The sequence below is a fragment of the Aedes aegypti genome, chromosome 2, assembly GCF_002204515.2.
Source record: "Aedes aegypti strain LVP_AGWG chromosome 2, AaegL5.0 Primary Assembly, whole genome shotgun sequence".
NCBI classification, from domain to species: domain Eukaryota; kingdom Metazoa; phylum Arthropoda; class Insecta; order Diptera; family Culicidae; genus Aedes; species Aedes aegypti.
In genome coordinates this window covers 74,571,812-74,595,009 of record NC_035108.1, presented here as the reverse complement: position 1 = coordinate 74,595,009, position 23,198 = coordinate 74,571,812, and the positions used below count along the sequence as shown (strand labels likewise).

At 37.9% G+C, this 23,198-nt stretch overlaps 1 protein-coding gene across 3 annotated transcripts in view; it reads right to left on the bottom strand.

The window, feature by feature from the left end:
• Window positions 1–23,198, bottom strand: part of LOC5573765 (probable G-protein coupled receptor 52) — a 70,765-nt gene that overhangs the window by 29,650 nt on the left and 17,917 nt on the right. For 2 of the 3 annotated variants that reach the window (XM_021841226.1, XM_021841224.1), the window contains 2 exons: window positions 2,439–2,643; window positions 2,164–2,304 (listed from right to left, as the gene is read on the bottom strand). In XM_021841226.1, the coding sequence (XP_021696918.1) occupies window positions 2,164–2,304; window positions 2,439–2,445 (148 nt within the window). In that variant the 5' untranslated portion in view covers window positions 2,446–2,643. Of the gene's footprint in view, window positions 1–2,163; window positions 2,644–23,198 lie in introns of all 3 variants that reach the window. The other variant, XM_021841223.1, reaches the window with a different exon arrangement.

The following is a 23,198-nucleotide window of genomic DNA, read 5'->3' as shown; positions in this document are numbered from 1 at the left end:
GACTTCTAGTCTTCAAGTTTTTTAGTCTTCTATTCTTTTAATCTTCTCGACTTATAGTCTTCTAGTCTTCTATTCCCCTGATCTTCTGGTCATCCAGCCTTCTAGTCTTCTAGTCTCCTGATCTTCTAGTCTTTTAATATTCTAGCTTATTAGTCTTCTTGTCTTCTAGTTTTCTTGTCTTCTACTCTTCTCGACTTTTAGCCTTCTAGGCTTCTGATCTTCTAGTCTTCTAGTTTTCTATTTTTCTTGACTTCTGGGCTTCTAGTCTTCTAGTCTTCTAGTCTTCTAGCCTTTTAGTCTTCTCGCCTCATAGTCTTTTAGTCTTCTAGTCTCCTGATCTTCTGGTCATCCAGCCTTTTAGTCTTCTAGTCTCCTGATCTTCTTGTCATTTGGCCTTCTAGTCTTCTTGTCTTCTTCTTCTTTCTGGCGTTACGTCCCAACTGGGACAGAGCCTGCTTCTTATTTTAGTGTTCTTATGAGCACTTCCACAGTTATTAACTGAGAGCTCTCTTTGTCGATTGACCATTTTTGCATGTGTATATCGTGTGGCAGGTACGAAGATACTCTATGCCCTGGGAATCGAGAAAATTTCCTTTACGAAAAGATCCTTGACCAGCGGGATTCGAACCCACGACGCTCAGCATGGTCAAGCTGAATAGCTGCGCGTTCACCGCTACGGCTATCTGGGCCCCTTGTCTACTAGTTTTCTTGTCATCTAGTCTTCTCGACTTCTAAGCTCCTAGTCTTCTAGCCTTTTAGCTTTCTAGTCTTTTAGTCTTCTCGACTTCTAGTTTTAGTCTTCTAGTCTTTTTGACTTCTAGGCTTCTAGTCTTCTAATTTTCTAGTCTTCTAGTCTTCTGGTCTTCTAGTTTTCTCAACTTCTAGTCTTCTAATCTCATGATCTTCTAGTCATCAAGCCTATTAGTCTTCTCCTGATCTTCTAGTCATCTAGTCTTCTAGTCTTCTAGTCTTCTAGCCTTTTAGTCGTTTTGTTTTCTAGTCTTCTTTTCTTCTAGTCTTCTAGTCTTCTAGTCTTCTAGGCTTCAAGACTTCTAGTCTTCTAGTCTTCTTATCTTCTGGTCTTCTGGTCTTTTAGTCTTCAAGTCTTCTACTCTTCTAGTCTTCTTGACTTCTAGTCTCCTAGTTTTCTAGTCTTATGGACTTCTAGCCTTCTAGTTTTCTCAACTTCTAGTTTTCTAGGCTTCTGGTCTTCTAGTAATCCAGCATTCAAGTCTACTAGTCTCCTGATCTGCTGGTCATCTAGTCATCTAGTCTTCTCGACTTCTAATCTTCTTATCTTCTACTCTTCTAGTCTTCTAGCCTTCTTGTCTTCTCGACTTCTAATCTCATAGGCTTTTGGTCTTCCAGACTTATATTCTTCTAGTCTTCTAGTTTTCTAGTCTTCTAGCCTTCTAGTCTTCTAGTGTCTTGATCTCCTAGTCATCTTGCCTTCTATTCTTCTAGTTTTCTAGTCTTCTCGACTTCTAGGCTTCTAGTCTTCTAGGCATCTTGATTTCTAGTTTTCTATTTTTCTAGTCTTCTAGTCTTCTCAATTCCTAGTTTTCTTGTCTTCTAGTCTTCTTGACTTCTAGTTTTCTAGTTTTCTGGTCCTCTAGACTTCTAGGCTTCTGATCCTCTAGACTTCTAGGTTTCTAGACTTCTAGACTTCTAGCCATCTGGTCTTTTCGGTTTCTAGTTGTCTAGTTTTCTAGTCTTCTAGTCTCCTGATCTTCTAGTCATTCTAGCCTTCTAGTCTTCTAATCTTCTAGTCTTCTCGACTTTTAGGCTTCTAGTCTTCTCGACTTCTAGTTCTTGTCTTCTAGTCCTAGTCTTCTAGTTTTCTAGTCTTCTTGACTTCTTGACTTTTAGGCTTTTAGTCTTCTAGGCCGCTAGTTTTCTAGTATTCTAGTCTTCTATTCTTCTATCCTTCTATTCTTCTAGCCTTCTAGTCTTCTAGTCTTCTAGTCTTCTAGTCTCCTAGTCTTCTAGTCTTCTAGTCTTCTAGTCTTCTAGTCTTCTAGTCCTCCAGTCTCCTAATCTTTTAGTCTTCTTGTCTTCTAGTCTTCTAGTCTTCTAGCCTTCTAGTCTTCTAGTCTTCTAATCTTTTAGTCTTTAAGTCTTCTAGTCTTCCATCAGATGTACCGCGACCCCAGAGAGACTTACCCTTAAAGTTAAGATATGTTGCTACTACAATGAGATTAGCTACGATGATGGCGACCGCTAAGATGAGAATAAGGGTTGCCTGCGTGAGTGCCTCCAGGGTTGAGCCGGCTGGCAGGTGACTCAGCCCGTGCATCGTAACTCCTGAAACAGAGACGGGCGAGATGAGCATAGTGGGCCTCCGCTCGCATCACTTACAACACAGTCTTCAGAGTAGTGTCGGCTGCTGTGGGAGTAGTGCGGGTGCGGGCCGACTGATGGTCCATCTCGCGCTTTACCTCGCATCCGGTCATGACGTTTTGGCACCGATCGAAGGAAATTTGGCCGACTGCTGGCTGCCTTTTCGTTTGCCTCGCGAGGTCCTGCGCTATTGCCCTCCGAATGAACCCCTCCGAAAGCTACTACGTTCACCTACCACCACCGGAACTCATCGATGCCGTCAGGATGGTGTCTCTTCTAGTTGCTGTTCTCACTCGGTTGGATCTGGAAACAGAAAATGTAAATTATCAACATGTATTATCTTCAAAATCGTTATTAAACAGTATTGGACAATACATTTGCAACTTTTTCACATTTCCATTAAAAAAAAAAGTTAGAGGGTCTGATCTTAGGTCCTATTTAAGGACAGATTTGAATGAAATTTTCATAGTTTTCGGATAATTGATTTTTATGTAAAACATATTTTTAGACAAACTGTTATTACTTTTTAACTCATTGATGGAAACATAACCCATGAATATGTGTTGTAATTCATGTTATGTCTGATAACCTATGAAAATATCGTTCAAATCGGACCACAAACTTAGATCCAATCCTCTGAATTTGATCATTTTGTATTGTATTACCCAGTACTGTATGTGTCAAACAAATATCATCTTCGTAATGGCCACCATCTTGCATCAAATTTGTAAAGCGTGACGACAGCCGAGCGTTGGCGAACAAGTCCCATCCCAGCTGCACATTGTCAGTGACTGACCGTTTTCACGTCAATTAATTTTCCAAAAAGTGCAAATTTAATTTTCACATTGTCCCATTTGCTGCCCTTTTGTACTTGGAGAAGTGTGTTTGGATCATCCTCTTGTTATGAGGTTCGCAGGTTTTTTGGCTTACGGAACATATTTCAAAATTAAATTGTCTCTTAAAATATCATAATTGTAAAATTGTATTTTCCTTAAGTTTATAAGATTTTCAACGGGATCCTACCAATATCATACCAATTGGTATCAGTTTTTCCAACATCCGATCACTAATGTATGAGACCAAATCTGTGGCCAGAAGTTTTCCCAGTGGGTCATTACCTCGTGACGATGCTGCAAGGAATTTCAAAAAAGGTTCCCCATCAATTTTCCGATGAATAAATTTCATATCAAGATTAACCATTAATTCGAAGAGCACCAAGTGCTCCTAGAAAGCACGATCTGAAAACCACTGCTCTAGTGCGCTCGCTAGCACATCTCGCTTCCCATCGCATAGCTCATAACTGAAAGGCGTCCCCCTGGGATTGGTTCTGGCACAGCCCATAATAATGAGATTGGAAAGATAAACTATAAATACGTAGTTGCATGTGAAAGTACATGACAGTGGCTTGACGGTCCGTTGTTCGTTTCGTGCCCATATCGGGCCAATATTATCTGCACAGATGTGTTTGTCACCCGGGTGGCACATATTTAGCATGGTCGCCCAAAACAGTTTGGGTCTGCCTAATTGTGCAAATGATCGGCGGCAGCTCGGTATTTTGCACGGGACGGCAATGGGAGGAGTGAGTGTTTTGGTGATGACAGTTGCAAGAACAGCTAGATGGCATGCTAATGAATCTCCGGAGGATAATTGGCTAAAGTTGTCTTCAAATGATTATTGAGTTACACTTAGGAATGTGTGGTCACTGCTTTGTTGGGGGAATGTTAAAAGGTTTTGTTTATTAAATTTGAACTAAAAGGTTTGCCTAAATGAAATGATTGCGCAATACATCAAAATTGCATGTATATTCTGTAAATTCCTCAAGGGGTTCTGGTTTCAACCCTTTGAGTGGTTTTACAAAATTGGAAACTAATTGGAAACCATTGGAACTAATATCGTTGATGTAGACACAAAAGCCCATCAACATGTCATTGCCATACTCAAGTAGCACAATTGTTCATTACCTTGCCGTTGCATTAGTAGCAGATGCAAATTAAAATATGTAGTAGTATACGGAACAAGTTGTTGAATGATGGTTTTTACAGCACGAGTCGTAAATATATCTTACGAGGCTTGCCGGGTGGGATAATTACGACGAGTGCTGTAAAAATCGAGTTCTGCAACGTGTTACGTACAACATTTTTTCCAATTTCGTTGAAGACCACTTGAGGGTATCAGAAATTATATCGGAATGTATTCACCATCATTTAACAATTTATTAAAAACTGTTGTGTAATAATTCATTACGCAACTCAAAACAGTTGCGAAATGAGAAAGCGTTGCGTGATGAACCATTACAGTACTGCGTAATGGTATTCGTTTGCGTAATGACTATTCCCGCACTGCATACTTCAGTGCAGGAAAGTAGGTCGTTTCATGACAAATTGGCGAGATGAAAAACAGCCTATTACGATGAGAAATTGCAAACATACACTTTTTCTCATCGCCGCTGTTTTGGTTCGAATGTACTTTACTCTATTTGATACATTTTTAGAACCTTAACAGCGCAAACTGAAAGCTTACCCAGCAAACCAGACATCGTATATCAATATACAATCAAAATCAAATATCTAGATAAACTTTATCGAAATCATTTATTGATATATGTATATGAACTGTCAAAGATAATAAAAAATCATATTTTCCGACATATGAGATCATTATACAACTATAATTCTCAGAATCATATCAAATCTTATTGAACAGAATCATACGATATCGGATAAAATCAGATAAAGTCGTAAAGAGATGAACAGTTTATTCGACACACTGATCCGTCTATAAATGTCGTATATCTGATCATGTTTGATCAGAAGCAAATAAAGCACCACAGAAGATGAACTTAACACAAAAAGTTATCTATTCACATTACGCTTGATTTCTAATCACTACTTTTTCGATCCAGTTTCCTAATTGCTAGTAATTTACGTTTTTCATTATTTCTCATACGTTTTGACAGCTCTCGACTACCATTCTTCCATGCGCTTGTGTTGGAAGTTTGAAAAATTTGAAAATCCAGCGTAGCGCGATCAGTGAGTGGAATACAAACACTAATGTCGCTGCTCGGCGGCCAGTGAGAGAAACTGAGTGTTCGAAAGGTTGTAGTCTGCACTTTTTGCCGGTGGCGTCAACTGTTAGCGGTTATGAACGAAATAAACAGTCGTTACCCTACTGTATCTGGTCTAGTCCCGCATTCCAAATCCTTGGTCATGCTGTAAAACCTTATTTTTAATAAATGTTCTCAGCACTTACACTGGAAGTTGCCATTGGACAGAGATCAGCAGTCATATTTAAAGAAATGGCCGGACACCCATCATTATAAAGAGTGAGCCCAAAGTTTTGCACGATGACTTGAATGACTGTTTTATTAACCTTCGAGCTGTGGCACTGTTGTACTTTGTATAACAGCTGTGATTTATATGCTATCATTTCAAAACAATGATATCTATCGACACCTAATCAAAATGTATTCCTCAAGATTCTTTTAAAGAACAATATTCAACAATTTTTATTCACAGTATGGCCCTTTATAATTCGGTTAAATCAACAAATCTTCATGGTAATCGCATAATAATAAACGCTCTTTATACGGCTCGAGTAGACTACAATATGAAATCGATATATTTCAAAATCAAAATAATTTCGAAGTATGAGGTCTTCAGTAAAGTTATTCTGGAGGTGGAGCGCTATCTGATGGTATCTCATTTAATTCGGAATTGGACCGCTAGGTGGTACTAGTGTGCATGAAACTTTTACTTCTGTTTTGAAAATACCTCAGGAGCGTGTACGTATAGAAAAATGTCGTATTCGACAAAGTTGTTCAGTAGCTCAAGGGCTATCATTGTTCGAGCAAGCTGATTCAAAAGTTTGCCACCAGACAGCGCTAGTGAGCATGAAAGTTTTATTTTGCAGATATCTCAGGACCCTGACCACTTAGAAAGATGGCGTCTTCGGCAAAGTTGTTCAATAGCTCAAGGATTATCATTATTCAAGCCAAGAGATTTGTAATTTTAAAATAATGATAGCCCTTGAGCTACTGAATAACTTTGCCGAAGACGCCATTTTTCAAGTGCAAAACAAAACTTTCATGCTCACTAGAGCAGTCTGGTAGCGGAATTCCAAAACCGAATAATCACCACATGGCAGCCCTTGATCTCCTCAACAACATTGTCGAAGATGGTTTATCTATATTTTATCTAGATCGCGAGGTATTTCATGTTGAACATAAAAAACCAAAGAACAACGCGCTACTACTCGCGTTACAAAAATTCGCGTGACAACCAAAAGATTAACTTTAAATAGTTTCCAATGTTTTTTAATGCCGCCTTGTTTCGAGGATTTAGCCGCTCTAAAGCTGATAAAATTATCGACATTTTACAAAAATTTACGCTTCAAGTAATTTTTTTGAAAATGGCACAACTTCAAGTCATAAAATGTCTTTGACTCTTTTACTCTTACATAAAAGTTTTTTAACAAATCCCATGCAAGGTCAAAATGATGCAATGCTCCATGCCACGATGACTACTTAGAGAGATGTGGGAAGGCACAAGAAGCCCACGCTAGCGCATGGAGATGGGGATCCACGTGAACATTGTTTATTTGGCAAATGAAAAATTCAAATCAACTATTCAGAATTGAAACACTTAATTAAACATTAAGGCTCTTGGCGGTCCTTTTTCGTACAACACTACTGTAGTGTAACACCATATAAAGAGAATCAGTTTTCCGTATTAACTACTGTAGAGCATGGATGAAGACGAATCGATCATTGCAAATGCAAAATCAATGTCAAAATCATGACCTCTGAAAATCTGTCTTTTAAAATATTTCTTGCTTCTTTTAAGTCAATAATTGTCTCCAGATATTTTCTACAATATGATATAGACGGATTTCACGCCAACTCGACAAAGGGATTGGCAGCACCCCTTCAGAATTCAATGAAACTTTCTGGGTGTGAAGACTATGTGAAACTAAGATACTTTACGTACTTGGTTTTGTCAAAACTGATCTAGACTAACATTTGGAAAGGGTCAAAGTTTTTTTTTACTTTTTTTATAAACCCGTATAACAAGCAAACGGTAAGACCTACAAAAAAACTGGTGTATGGAGGGCTGTTGTGAAGTTTCTTGAAGTTTTAGAGAAAAATAATGAAAAAATAAAAAAAACATTATCTACACTGAAAAAAAAAATTCAAAACTTTAAAGTCGATTTAAAAAAACGGCCATTTCAGATTTTGATTTTTCTTAGGCAAAAATTTTCGCAATTAAGTTTACTAAAAGTCGTCCATACATTGCAAATTGGGCATATTTAAGAAAAAAAGTTTTTCTAACAACGAATTTTTCAAGTCTGAATTTTTTTTTTCGAGGATTTTTTCTAAACCGTCAAATACGATCGTTTTTTCAAGTGATACAGGGGATAGGCAAAATTATTGAGATAGGCAAAATTTTGCCTAAATTCAAATGCTTATAACTTTATGAAAAATTGATGAAATGGGATGCATCCGGAAGCAGTCGACGGCAAATTTGGTCTAGTTTCAGGAACTTGCTTGGGCATGCATATTGGCCACCGGACACCGGAGATGTTCCGGATTTTCCGAGGTCATGTCCAAATGGCATTTTTTCTGCCGCTTGTATTTTTGTGCGGTGTGAAGTTGTATAGATGTTTACAATTTTCCTAGAAACTAGAACTAATAAGAAGTTGAATGCCGGCGGACGCATTAAGATTCGTTGAAAATCTTCAGAAATATGACCGTTTCCGTAAAATTGGTTCCGGAAAATATGGTCAGTCATGTTAATATTACCAATCATGTAAATATTATTTGGTGCTATATCCAAGCGCCATCAATCTTCAAAATGATGCTTCCAGTAGCATATTCAGAACCATTAGATGCACTGATTACTCTATAGTAATGCCGCTTAGTGATCAGGCTCCACAGAAGTCCGCCTAAGAAAAAACGACGTTCGGATGGAGGCGAAATGATGGATTCAGATGGAGCTGCAGCTCATCATAAAAAAATCAAGCAAATGAGCATTTAGGTTTCTGGAACCACGCTGACCAAATAGTGATCTTAAAAACTTCAAAAAACATTACAACGTAATTTTCAGATATCTCCAAGAATTCTTGATTGATTTGTATGATTTTTTCAGAGTAGCTCCTTATAACTTGGCATTATATAGCCCACATTTTATTTTTTTGATGAATTGACCAAACACAAAATGGCCGCCGTAGACATTTCATATGGAAAATGTCGGTCCCCCAAGGAACATCGGAATATCTTCAAAAACAGATCACCAATTATTAATATCGACACGAATCCCCAAACAAGAAGAGTTGTTTGAGAACTTGTGAAAAAATGGTGCAAACATATTGAAAAACAAAAGAGTTATAACGATTTGAATATTTATTTTGCAGTTAAAAAGGAAGCTGCCGGTAGAGGGGTTAATTTCCTTGTTCGCCACCAAAATTCAGTACAAACATATTAACATAATTAATAATAATGTATATGGGAAAGGTTTATCACAAAAAATAGGCAGCGCTAAGTCTTTCACCATTCGAAAATATAGGTTTTTAGCTTTCATTTGACGTGTTCCCCGAAAAAAATCCGAATATTTTTTTATATTTAAAACTTTTGTTCTTCAGAGTACATTATTTTTAAATGTAATCATTGCAAAAGACAGCTTCGTTGGATTAAAGTTTTATTTCCATATAAAAGTTCATAAAATAAATATATATATATACATATCTATTGAGTTTCATTTTGTAAAAAACAAAACTGTCCTATGTGATTTTGAGCAGTCTTCTAAGAGCATCCTTTTACTCCCAGATTTAAACAAGCATGCTTTGAAATAATCTTAAAGCGTGGGATCGTTTTGAATTCCGATTTTTCCAATCTTAGCGTGCGTGATTCATACAAGGATTCAATGCCATGATTGAATCTCGTCATTACGCTCATAGACAGTCAAGTTTAGCTTGACTCGATAGCCTATGATCGTGCTCATAGCAATCGTAATACTCTTCGTCTGGAATTTTTGACGTTTCATTGGGAATTGGGACAAATAGAACCTGCCTACCGAACATGAGATGAAGTGAGATGGGAGGCAATGAAGTTCAGCAATGAGGATAGAGGGGAAATGGTATCATACCACAGCAAAATTCCACTAGATACTTTTGATCATTTCCACTCAGGGAGATATTAATCAAGACAAAGATTTGAAAGACAGAGTTTCGTTGAATCCTGACATGTTTCAATGGAAACTCAAACTAAATTGTCCTGATTCATATTTTCTGTTAAGGAGCTTGGAATCCCGTCTAAATGTGAATTCATTACGTCAGGTCAGAATGTTACTAGAAGTTGTCGCTAGTTTCCAGAAGCCATTCACTGGAAACAGCAGTGCATTATACATTCCTGTCAGACAAAAGTTTTCAATCGATATGGAATAAAATTTCAATGCTTACTCGATTTATTCACTCGGCTAATAATCGATCAAGGATTGAATCCTGGGATTCAATCCTCTCGTACACGTGGCATGATATAAGCATGCCTAGATTTGAGCAAATGATGCGCGCGAAAAAAATCTTGGTCTGATGGCTTTTGATCTCAGCAGCTCTTGGAGTGGGATTTTTTGAAGACTGATTTTGAGGATTTATTGAGCTATAAGACACTTATTCGATTAGATATGTTGTAAGTTCGACTGTTCACTTATTCATACTGTGGAAGTATATCTAATAGAGCACTGTTTCTTTTCATGGTTAGAATACATTATATTTATTCTTCTTCTGTCTGGCATTACACCTCTGCTGGGACATAGCCTGCTTGTAAAGTTTGTAAAGTACTTAGTTATTGATTGAGAATTTTCTTTGCCAAACAACCGTTAAAGATTAAAAGTAGAATGGATCAACATTACAACGGCCTACGAAAGTAAATGGTAAGCATATTCCACGCCCTGTTACCCAAGCCTTAGCAAAAAGCTTAAAACATCCTCATTAAGAATATTATCCAGGCACCCGGAGTAAGTGACACTTCACAGACTTTTTCAATAGTATTGAAGTGTTTTTGATGTGTTTAGCTTGGAATTTCAAAATTTAATAATAATATAGTGGAAGATATTTCCTGTTAAATCAAATCATAAAAAATAATTCCACCGTGAAAGTGGTTTTCTGACAAGCAGAACAACAATACTACAATTTTCACAATTACTGCAGTAATTAAAACACGTAAGTAGCTTTCAAACAAGAAAGTTTTACCATTGTATACTCCTTTTAGATTGATATCATATTCATATAATATATGTTTTCAACATGAAATATGGTTAATTAGGTGATTATTGGCAACGGTAAGTATTATGAGGAAGAATAAAAAGTTAATTTACAGTAGATTTTTATGACTTTATTCTAATGGTTTCAATATCTCGAAAAGATACCTTCCCATTCATGCAGACATCAGCGAATACAGGGTGCAACTTTTGCAATTTATTGGTCGTAGCAAAATGAGCTCCATACAGCATGCATTTTACATTACCTTTTGGAGCTTTTTGGGGGGTTTTGCGATGGTAGCGACTGGAGAGTCTGCCATGAGCTCTGCCTCTGTTTTTACAGTAGCTCCATAAACTTAAGTCAGGAGAAGTCAAATTAGGATCTCCAAATTCAAATCATGTGTCCCTTTCTTATGTCAGATGTCCATGGAATTTCCGTTGCAGAGACATAATGAACAAACTTCCAAAGATATCGAATTTATCGACTGTTTCGTACTGTTTGAAAAAAAAAATGACTCAATGATTCTTTTGGTCTGGTCCAAACTGTTAGTACTTACATGGTCATGGAATGGCGTTTCTTGAATCTTGAATAGATTTTCTGTGTGGCATTTTTGGTTATTTATGAAGCCAGATTGTGCCTGTTGACCACGATATATTCAAGGATATAGCAGTTGAGTTAACACAACTGCAAGACTATTTTCAATTCAAAGAGTCACTATTTTGGCATGTTGTTTTTTTTATATCATATCAATTGTGTAAAATATGACAATAAACACCCAGCAGCAAGTGATATTGATTTGTAAAAATGGTTCAAAAGAGCTCTATTTCGTATCAATCGTTTAGCAGCGTCCATTTATTACGTAACGCTAAAATCAGAAATTTTTGACCACCTCACCCCATCCCCTTCTGTAACGTTTTTTGTATGGAAAAATTAAACGCTAGTCCCCCCTCCCCCTAGAGCGTTACGTAGTTTGTGGAATTTTCAGGATAGTTGGTTAGATCTCATCGGTCGAGTATATTTTTCTTACGCACAATATATAAAAAAAACAATCATGGTAGGTGAATCAAATTCTCAGTAACCGAAGAACTCTTATTTGAGAACCTGGCTTTGTCTCAATAGGGGTGTAATTCCAGAAAGAAGGAAGAGAAAATTAATCTTTTCTAAATATGAACAGAAACAGTTATAGACTAGAATCAAATACACACTTAAATCCGAATGCCGATCTCAGCTGTGAAAATCTCGGTAAAAGGTCGTTTGTTGACATCTTAGTAAAAGTGACGTTTGGTAACGGCACCCAAAGGTGCTGTTTTAAGTAAACTTGATGTTAGGCAGACATATCAGTTAATATTAATTTGCTGACCGCTCAGCTGTGCGGATCACGGTAAAATAATGAAAATAAGTTGAACTCAACTGAGTGTGTCCTCCACTGTACGAGTAAGTGTCGTATCCCCAAGATCACATAGGACAGTTATGTCTATTACAATATGTAATCTTATATATCTATGAAATATCAACTTTCATTTGAAATTTGGGCTACCATCGAGCTTGAAAGAAAAAAAAACTGTCTTTTACCATGATTATATTTGAAAACATTGTACTTCAAGGAACAAAAATTTAAAATAAAAAAAAATTGTTCGGGATCCCTCGGTGGATTTTTTTGGGGAACCCGTCAAATGAAAGCTAAAAACCTATATTTTCGAATGCTGAAAGATTTAGCGATGCCTATTTTTTTGTGATAATATTGTTCTACCAGACACACCGTGAATTGCTTTTGACCGAACAATCATGCCAGCTGCTCACAGTGCAGCGAAAACAACAAACCGTTTTCTACGCCATACATCGCGCACACATTGATACGCACAAGCTTTTCCTCTCAGTACGACGAATTGAACTTTGTTTACGTTCTCAATTATACGCGTTCGTTGAGGAAATTTCATGAAATTTCGTGAATTTTAGAAGTTTTACGGCGTGTGATTGCAATGAAATCTTTCAGTGAAGAAGTACGAAGGTTTTTCACAGTGAAAGTAAGTGCCCGGTGAAGTGTGCCACACAGGAGGGCGGGAAGACACATTTCATTTATTTAGTTAACATCTACACAGATAACACTGAATCAACAATTTCACGCCACAATACTCGGTTCGTGGCCGCATCACTCCATCCTCGGTTCTGCCCCACGCTCGCCAAATCGATACGCACTTGATCCGCCCACCTAGCTCGTTGCGCTCCACGCCTTCTTGTACCAACCGGATCCGAAGCGAACACCATCTTTGCAGGGTTGCTGTCCGGCATTCCTGCAACATGCCCTGCCCATCGTATCCTTCCAGCTTTGGCCACTTTCTGGATACGCCGTAGAGATGGGCGAGCTCGAGGTTCATCCTTCGCCGCCACACACCGTTCTCCTGCACACCGCCGAAGATCGTCCTAAGCACTCGACGTTCGAAGACTCCAAGTGCTTGCAGATCCTCCTCGAGCATCGTCCACGTTTCGTGCCCGTAGAGGACTACCGGCCTTATGAGCGTTTTGTACATGGTACATTTGGTGCGGGCGTGAATCTTTTTTGACCGCAGCTTCTTCTGGAGGCGATAGTAGGCCCGACTTCCACTGATGATGCGCCTCCGTATTTCACGGCTAACGTTATTGTCAGCCGTCAGCAAGGATCCAAGGTAGACGAACTCGTCGACCACCTAAAACGTATCCCCGTCTATCGTAACACTGCTACCTAGGCGAGCCCTGTCGCGCTCGGCCCCACCAGCTAGCATGTACTTTGTCTTGGCCGCATTCACCACCAGTCCAACTTTTGCTGCCTCGCGTTTCAGGCGGGTGAACAGGTCTGCACCTTTTCAAATGTTCGGCCGACGATGTCCATATCATCCGCGAAGCAAACAAATTGACTGGATCTCGTAAAAATCGTACCCTGGCTGTTAAGCCCGGCTCTCCGCATAACACCTTCTAGCGCAATATTGAACAACAGGCACGAAAGTCCATCACCTTGTCGTAGTCCCCGGTGGGATCCAAACGAACTGGAGTGTTCGCCTGAAACCTTCACACAATTTTGCACACCTTCCATCGTCGCTCTTATCAGTCTCGTGAGCTTCCCGGGAAAGCTGTTCTCGTCCATAATTTTCCATAGCTCTACGCGGTCGATACTGTCGTATGCCGCCTTGAAATCGATGATGCGTTGAAACCTGCTATTCACGACATTTTTTGGAGGATTTGCCGTAAGGTAAAGATCTGGTCCGTTGTCGATCGGCCGTCAACGAAGCCGGCTTGATAACTGCCCACAAACTCGTTTACTACAGGTGACAGACGACGGAAGATGATCTGGGATAACACTTTGTAGGCCGCATTCAGAATGGTGATCGCTCGAAAGTTCTTCGAAACACTTGTATCGTAAAATGGTGTGGCTCAGTCGATCGCTAAGCATTTCGCTCAAATCGTGTTCGTTCATGCGATTTCGGTAAAAAAGTGCAAAGTTTGATAATTGAACTGAAGTTATTTCTCGAAATACAGTAGTTTTATTGCATGTTTGGTGTACAATTGTACGAACCATAACAGTTTTTTACAAAATTGCACTTGGTAAAGGAATCTATGTTGCAAGGTAAGTTTGAATATTCGCCGTAGTGGAACATTTCAAGTTTGATACGACGAATAATAGCGCTTACGACGAAGTAGAATGAACCTCTAACTACAAGAAAGAAGAGAGGAATCGTGAAATTAAAGTGTAATAAGAGTCGAAAATAAAATTACAAACAAATAGCACTTATAGGCAGAAGTGGGTTGATCGGTTTTATAATAATTTAAATAAACAAAAAAATCAAATCCGAAATTGCGAATCAACAGCTAGCACAAAAAATTGAAGAACCAAACCAAGTTTAGTAGTATGAGGATTGGGTTCACTATGTATACAGTAGAAGCTGCGTATAACTATCTTGAATGGCTAAATCATTTCAAAAAGTTATTCCTTTTTGATGTTAACAAACATTTGCATTATTTTACTAACCCAGTTCTCAATTGAAGACTTTGCTTAACAGTGTCGTCATAGAAAGCTCCCACTGTAGATAGGAAGTGAGAAATAATTTATCACGGGAAACTTGACAGCTGTTTCTGGGCCACGACTGCCATGAAACTTGCGCGGGAAGGGAAGGCTCGCTTCCTTGCGTTATCCTGAATATTGATGAGCCCCCACCAGAAGCTCCAAACGGCTGATACAGTTGCGGACGCGTTCGAAGGTGGTGGTGGTGCAACATATGCATGCGTACATACAGTATTGGAGTATACATTTGAAGCTTTTTCCATTTTTACATACAAATGATGGTAGGTTAGAGCCTTGTTGTTTATTAATCGATTTCAAAGAAATTTTCAAATTTCTGTAGGTGTAGGACATAACTTAAATTTCATCATAGGATTTCAGTGCTAGTAATGGCTGAGGTTCATTCTTGACTCTTTTTTGCAACGATATCTTAATGGACCCTCTTGGGGTCCATAATAGGGATGTTTACAAAGTTGACGTTTCCTATTATGGACCCTCCATTTGATTCCCATGTAATCCAGTTCACTGCCGACGTGTCTATTATGGACCCACCTGCAAATGCCTATTATGGACCCTCTTGTGTGACTTCATTTAAAAAAAACTGTTCAAATTTCTGTATTTATGCACCTTAGACCTAATATTTTGCATGAAACTGCTGACTGACAATGCAATCGAAGTTCCCCCGGTAGGAATAAGGTTGCTTTGAGTGTTAATTTCATGTTTTTCTGTAGGTGGTCCATAATACGCAAAGTGTCCATAATCGGCATTGGCTCTCTATATTTAAGAGTAAGTTTTCCAATTATGAATTCAAAAGTCTATTAAAAATTTGGCTAAAGTGGATTTTTTGACAAAAAATTGAAATGGGTTTAATAGAAAATATGAAAACTGTATTAGGCAAACTTGTTCATCTCGTTAAATCTACAACTTTGCTGAAGATACCATGAACCTATTTGCCAAACTGTTACTGCTTATTCATCAATAATACAGCGTAACAAAAACGAGATTTTTGCGTGTCTCAAGAACCAAATTATGTGTCTCTAGTAGATTTGGTGTTGCTGAATCTGATGCCGTTCTCAGAAATGTACCAGCACGTCACAATTTATTGCTACAGGTCGCCAAAGTTGTATAATACACTGGTTTTATTGATGTTTACATGCAATTTGAAGTATGATTTATCAATTTTTTTTGTAATCTTATCCAACAAGCATACGTAATAGGGCTTGAACATCCATTTTGAATATAATTTGGTTAAAATTGAACGATTAAATCTAGATTCATCGATTTTTTCAACATGCTTGCAGTCTCCATACAATTTTTTTCGTTTCTCAAATATGGCAAAATACAATACTTGTCTAAACCACCAAAAAATAACTTTTGAGCACCGACAATATTATGAGCTCTTATGAAAAGTGTTATTTAACACATGAAGTTTGGATTCTGTGGCAAATTGAGCAAATTGAGCTGGCAAACTTGCATGCAAGTTGGCTGATATAGTCAAATTGTGCATTTTCAACAGGTAGGAATAAGGTTGCTTTGAGTGTCAATATCTCAAAAACCAGACGTGTTATGATATTTTTGAAAACGGCAATGGATTCAGCAACCCTTTATTAAGTAAATGGTGGTATTTTGATGCTGGAGACAAAAAGCGTGTTCCGCAGTGTAATTTCATTCCAATTGGTCGGTGTTCATACATACACAGAAAGAAAAATCCATGTAAATTTCAGCGTAAAATCATGCACATAAAGGGAATGCCAGATATGTCGCAAATTTACATGTCACATCGTGTAAAATTACAATAACATCATGTAAGTGTCCGCTACACATCGTGTAATCTAGCATGGACTCTAACCGATTACGCGACAATTCGCATAAATTTACATGGTGTTGATGTAATTTTACACGATATGTCATGTAAATTTGCGACATATCTGGCATTCCTTCATGTGCATGATTTTGCGCTGAAATTCACATGGATTTTTCTTTCTGTGTACTAGACCAAGTGTTTTTTAATGGTTTCAGGAAAGCGTGCCACAGGTATTCGAAATATCAACATATTTGCATCATTCGCTGCACAGTTCGAATGAAACGTGTAAATTTCTGAGACATATAATGCACATCATAGGAGCGTGGAATATAATGGATATTTACATGATATGTCATGTAAACTTCAATTATATGTCATGTAATCTAGCAGGATCCTGGGTGATTACATGACACATAACACATTTTTACATAATTTCAAACTGAAATTTTCATAAGGTCATGTTAACATCGCATAAATGAAGTTTACATGACGTGTAATCTTCATTTTTTTAACTGTGTGTGATAATGCAACTTATCCATTTGATAATACATATGTATCGAAAAAATCAGAATTGAAGGAGTCCTCAACGTATCTTTGGAAGGCCAAAATATCGTCTAATCCGGTTTGTCTGAACATCGTACAATTGATTCATAAATAACTCAGATATAACCTTCCAAAGTTGATCAGGTTGTATGGAAAACTGAAAAAGTTGCATATCTTTTACTCAATACTGTACATGTGTAGTGTAGTGTGGTAGCCGACTGCTGGAAAAGTGGTGGCCCAGGAACAGGTGTTCAAGAGAGTAACCTTTTCGGCAACCGCCCTTGGAGAAAAAGTTGGCGCACGGCAGATAGGTGGCAATCTGCTGCTGCTGCTGTAGCAGCACATGGGAGAAAACCTTGACCCAATGCGATACGTGTCGGATTCGGGCTATTACGAAGGAGGTTAAGGGAAGTTATGCTGGTGATGGCTGTTTAAGTTTTCCGCAATGCAATATATCGATGTAGATTGAAGCGAAGCTGTTAGAGAAATTGTTGCATAAATGATACTGTGATTGTAATGTAATTATTTGTCCATTTCCACTAATGCATATAGTGCAGATGGAAACCGTATTGATGGAGAGTGAAAAGGTCTTCGTTTTCATATTTATCGCAAAGACAATCAGAAGTAACATTTTGAAGAAATTTATTTAGATTCAATCGCCCAGTTTACACCATCATCATCTGGTGAACATGTTGCATTGAATCCTTTTTTGTGTAACAATGCCTGCAGAAGGTGTTAATTTCAAACATCAAACACAATTAAAAGCGATGTAACATAGTATGTACATACTAAATTCGTATAACGTAATTCGTTGTCCAATGTCTGATAGACAATGAGGAGATATGTCAATAAGTTCACTCCGAATTGCATATTGCATCATAGAGCTGCTCAGAGAACGAGAGGACTTTTCAACCTTGTGTTTTCCACATCCAAATGTCACAGGTAGTACAGCTGGTTTAGGGACAAAATGTCGAAAGCCAAAACGTCGAATCCCAAAACGTCGAAAGGGACAAAACGTCGAAGGGACAAAACGTCGAAAGCAGTCATTTTGGATAACTAGTGTTGCTAAGGAAAAAAACGGTTTAGGGACAAAATGTCGAAAGACAAAACGTCGAAACCCAAAATGTCGAATGCCAAAACGTCGAATCCCAAAACGTCGAAAGGGACAAAACGTCGAAAAGACAAAACGTCGAAAGCACCTATTTTTCTACCGAAGTTGTTTTGTTGCTAAGGAAAAAATGGTTGCGATGCGGACCGCGTTGTAAATAGCAAAAATTAAAAATTACATCACAGTAAGCTTGGAACAAATTTTCAGAAATATGTCACTCTTACATCAATTTCTGACGAAGAAAGAAGCACCTAATGAAGCAAATTGAAATTGAAGCCTCAGATATGCAGAAGTGATTAAACCAGTCAGCATGATATTGGGGGATATAGGTTCGTGAGTTGAGGTATACTTTTAGCAACGCAGTCCGCAGATCTGTGGAAAATCGTGTTCCTTTTCATTCCTAATAACTCCTCATCGAGGCATTTAAATTTCTTTCAACCCTAGAACTTACCCTTCCAATAATAACGTTCATTGTAAACATCCAATTAAACCACTTTATTTTAGTGTAACTACGTGAAATCTTTTTTGCATGCCTATCGATTGGATACTAACTGACTAATCTATTGCTGTTGTACAAATTGATCAGTTTCGTCTCTCTTCATGTTCCGTAAATATGTTATTGCGCGGTTGGTACAAGCGTACCCAGGTAACAATTTGAAGCTGCTCAAACGCTTTTATAGCTAATTCAATTCAGCCTTTGTTTGAACAAAAGCTGTTCATAGCCTGCATTCACTGTTGTTCAGCTGTTAAACATCTAATTCTGGCGATTTTATTCAGCCTTAAGCTTAATTGAAGCTATATAGAAGGCTGAATAAAGGTCTAGCATGCGCTTATTCAGGCCTCTTTCAATAACCATTTTCTATTTTTAGAACAGATGGCAACCTTCGAAAGCTTAACAATCGCTTATTCATCCATTATTCAACAATTAACCAAAAAAAATAAAAAGTATTTACAGGTTTATAGTTTTGGGTTTTATCAACGCAACTAACAATTTCAAACACATAGTGTAGACAAGTGCTGGAATTTAAAGATGAAGATTAGTAAATATGTGCCATTGAGATTTGAACTGGGATTCGCTGATTTATAACCACTTACCTTGACATCTGCTCCACATGAGACTGTATGAACATCATCAACAGCAAGGGACCAACATATTGTTTTCTCTGAATAAGGGCTATTTTAAAGGCTGCATTGAGGCTGAAGAAGTGATAACAGCGCTATGCAAAAACACTTGAATTAGCTGTCAAAGTGTGTTGTGATTTTTGTTTCAAAATAGAATCCTCGGTAATTTTTTATTTCTGCTATTCAATTGTTGTGAACGCAAGTTGGTAATGATTTCGATTTCGTACAGTTAATTAAAAATGTAACGAAGAAATCTGCGTCATCGAGTGTAGTGTTCTATCTTGTTGTTGCACAAGGTCATCGATGCCGGATTCAGCATTTTTTTCGACAAATGATAGGCCCGTGTGCGTTTACAGCATGTCTGCTTCGAGATGTGAAAAATTTGTTGTTCGATGAAACAGTTTTATAATAATAAATTTAGTGCTCGACCCAATGTAGGTATATATTTCGGTATGTATATTTTTATCAACATACAGGTGAACGATTTTTCGACAATGGCTGTTGATTTGATTAAAGCTTTAAATAACCTTTAATCAATATCATTCAGGTTGGCTGAACAAAAGTTAAAACTGTAGATGAAAAATAGTTTGTTCAACTTAATATTCAGCTTTCAGTATACTGCTGAATAAGAGTGTTTAATAAGCTTTTGTTCAAATTATTGTTCAGCTGTCACGGTGTTCAGCCTTGTACACCATTGATCAGCCAAGATTCAGCAAATACTCTTGCTGTTCAGCTTTCATTGTTACTTGGGTATTTATAGTTCATACATGATTTTTGACAACAAGTGAATTCTTTATTCTTTAAAAACTAACTCATTCTTTTATCGAATAAGTACAATTTAATAGATTGATTGAATCGATTCCTAGCTTTATTTCAAAGCACGCCCTATGCATCCTCATATCAATATTTGACTGAAATTAGCACTTTGAATGTTGTTACCTGAGGATTATAAGAAATATCTAAAGCAATTCCGATGAGTTTTGGCAATTTGCAATTTGTTTTTTTTACTTTACTAATCAAAACCTTAGGATAATCAAATCACTAAAAGAAAAATTCAAACCTGCTATAAAAAAAACCTCAAAAATATATATTTTCGTTGTTTTATTTATAAGTTATAGTGGCGTAGCCAGAAATTATTTCTAGGAATATTACGGGTCTTAAGACGAAAATATTTTTTTGACCAGCATACACGGAAATGCCCTTTATCAAACCCTACTTTTCTTACCTACTTCCAAAACTGCAAAACCATTTATATTTTATATTGCAATACCAAATTATCTCAAATTTATGCGTAAAAACTGAAAAACGGGAATGTCAAAGACAAACTCCGGATTATCGAGTCTAAAATTCCGGATAATCGAGTCTCCGGAAAATCGAGTCCGATCTGTATCACGGTAAACTTTAGAAAAAATATTTTTCACAATCTTAACTGTTCAAAACATTGTTCAGTATTTGCATTTCACTATACATTTTTTTATCGGTTTTCTTAACATTTCTTCGAATAATATCGAATAGATCGACGCTTTGTCAGACATTCGCATTTATTTTCCTTTCGACGTTTTCTCCCTTCGACATTTTGGCCTTTCGAAGTTTTGGCATTCGACATTTTGTCTTTCGACGTTTTGTCCCTTCGACGTTTTGGCCTTTCGACGTTTTGTCCTTTCGACATTTTGGCATTCGACGTTTTGTCTTTCGACGTTTTGTCACCCAACCAGTACAGCTACAGCCTTCCTTAGCCGAGTGGTTAGAGTTCGCGGCTACAAAGCACAATCGGTCCATGATCTTTTCGTAATGGAAATTTCCTTGACTTCCCTTGAGCTTGAGCTTGAGCTTGAGCTTGATTGGCCGCCCGTGGATGCTGCTCCAGTATCGCCAAATCTGCTGAACTTACACAAGGATCCAACCGAATGACTGCTTGGGACTAACAGGCATCCTCAGTGTATAAAGTGCTGGTGATCTTCTATTTTTAGGCGACAATGGTGCCTGCCACGTCAGAATGCAGACCAATGTGAGGAATGGGGAGGAATTGATGATGCATTATACTGGCTCTCACGTAGACCGTATATACCACTGCATCTACGCCAGTTCATGCGGGAGTGTATGGATTGGGGGAAAGGCATGGCAGAGAGGTTTGCTTTTGTGGTTAGCAGACTGCCTATGAATCAGGCGTAAAGAAAGGCATGCACGTGGAAGAATGAAAGCGTTAGCGAAACAGTTCCTTGTCCGTCTCTGGTTCTAGCGTTTGCTATGAACGAATAGTTTGAGTGTGATAGATTTAGAATGGAAGATAGAAGCAAGTGAGAGATATACAACTACATATTACGAGGAAAGGGACGGGCCTGGGATTGAACCCATGACCTTCTGCTTGTGAAGCAGAAGCGGTAGCCATCAGACCACCAACCCCGTGACTTCCCTGGGCATAAAGTATAATCGTACCTGCCACACGATATAAGAATGCGAAATGGCAACTTTGGCAAAGAAAGCTCTCAGTTAATAACTGTGGAAGTGCCCATAAGAACACGAAGCTGAGGAGCAGGCTCTGTCCCACTGAGGACGTCAATGCCAAGAAGAAGAAGAAGAAGAAGAAGAAGAAGAAGAGCTTCAGTTTTCTTCTCAAAACTATGCAGGTTCCGTTATTTGATTCCTTCCATCAAATATTCTTCTTAAACATTATGCATACAATCTAAATCAAAAATCATTCCTAATCTTTGTTAAATACAGTCAGCCGTCGGATGCCGTCAAACGAGAACAAAACCGCCCTTCCCGTGACTTATCGTTTTCAGGTGAAGAAAAGCATCCAGTTTTTCGCGTTTCGTTTCGCTAGTAATAAAGCGCTTTGAACAATTTAGCTATTAAATAATTGCATTCAAGTGGTGGTATATATTAAATTCTTCTGCCGTCACCGCAACATGCTATATGCTGTGTTTAACAGCAGCACGATGAAAGGATCCAGACGACAGGCCTTCCGATATAATGCGACGGTTAACACAAGCTACCATCGTGCCTAGTTTGTTAGGCGTTCGTGCATGAAATGACGGGAAACGAGTGTTATTTGATTTTTTTGTTCACGTTAGGCAGGGTTTTGCTTCTAGATTGCAGACCCAATGGACAATTGGAAATTCGTCACATCAAGTTGAATGTGGAACAATTTCCTTGGGAAATATAATCACTGGCCATTTTAATTAAGCCCAAACGTTTAAATTTCTAACTGAAAGAAACAAGAGAATCATTTTCAACTCTTTATTTCCATTTTTCTTATTAGACCGTAACCACTAATCATGACTTGGGCTAGAGCAGTGCATAAAAAATTACACGCTATGGCCAATCCCCTCCGCAAATCGTTTTTATTTATTGGTGTGTATCATGAACTGCACATGCAGATCCTTATCCAGGATCGGACATTTATACGGTGCTAAACGTCATTCAACGGAAATTGTTTTGAACAGCGTGAAATAGTTCTACTTACAGCAATATACCTCAAACCGGGAGAAAATTTTATCGCTATTTTACAGCATTCATTGTATCCTAAAAGATTCAGATATTGTCAAGCAAATTTCGTTGATCTCTATCAGCGTAGCTGATTTTTATAAAAATGACCAACGGGATGAAATTGATTGTTTCCGCAGGTAACTTCTATTTCATTTCTTCATCAATGGAAATTCTCAACAGAAAATCATCGGAAAATAAACCTACTTCTACTGAAATTTCTCCCTCTGATTTTGATTTTTAACTGAATAATTGAATCAAATGATTGATGCAATGTTCAAAATCACTACTATTATGGCTGAAGCAGTCCAAGTTGGTGTAAAAGTTACTAAAAAAAATATAATTGGAGTTTGTTTCTCAAATGGAACCAAATATTTTCTTAAATATATTGAATTGGAATGCTCGGTTTTTTAATGGTAAAAAGGGCGAGCTGTTTAATTTTCTAACAGCCAATAACATACATATAGCAGTCATAACTGAAACTTATATGAAAGGATCCAAACTCAAAAGAGATC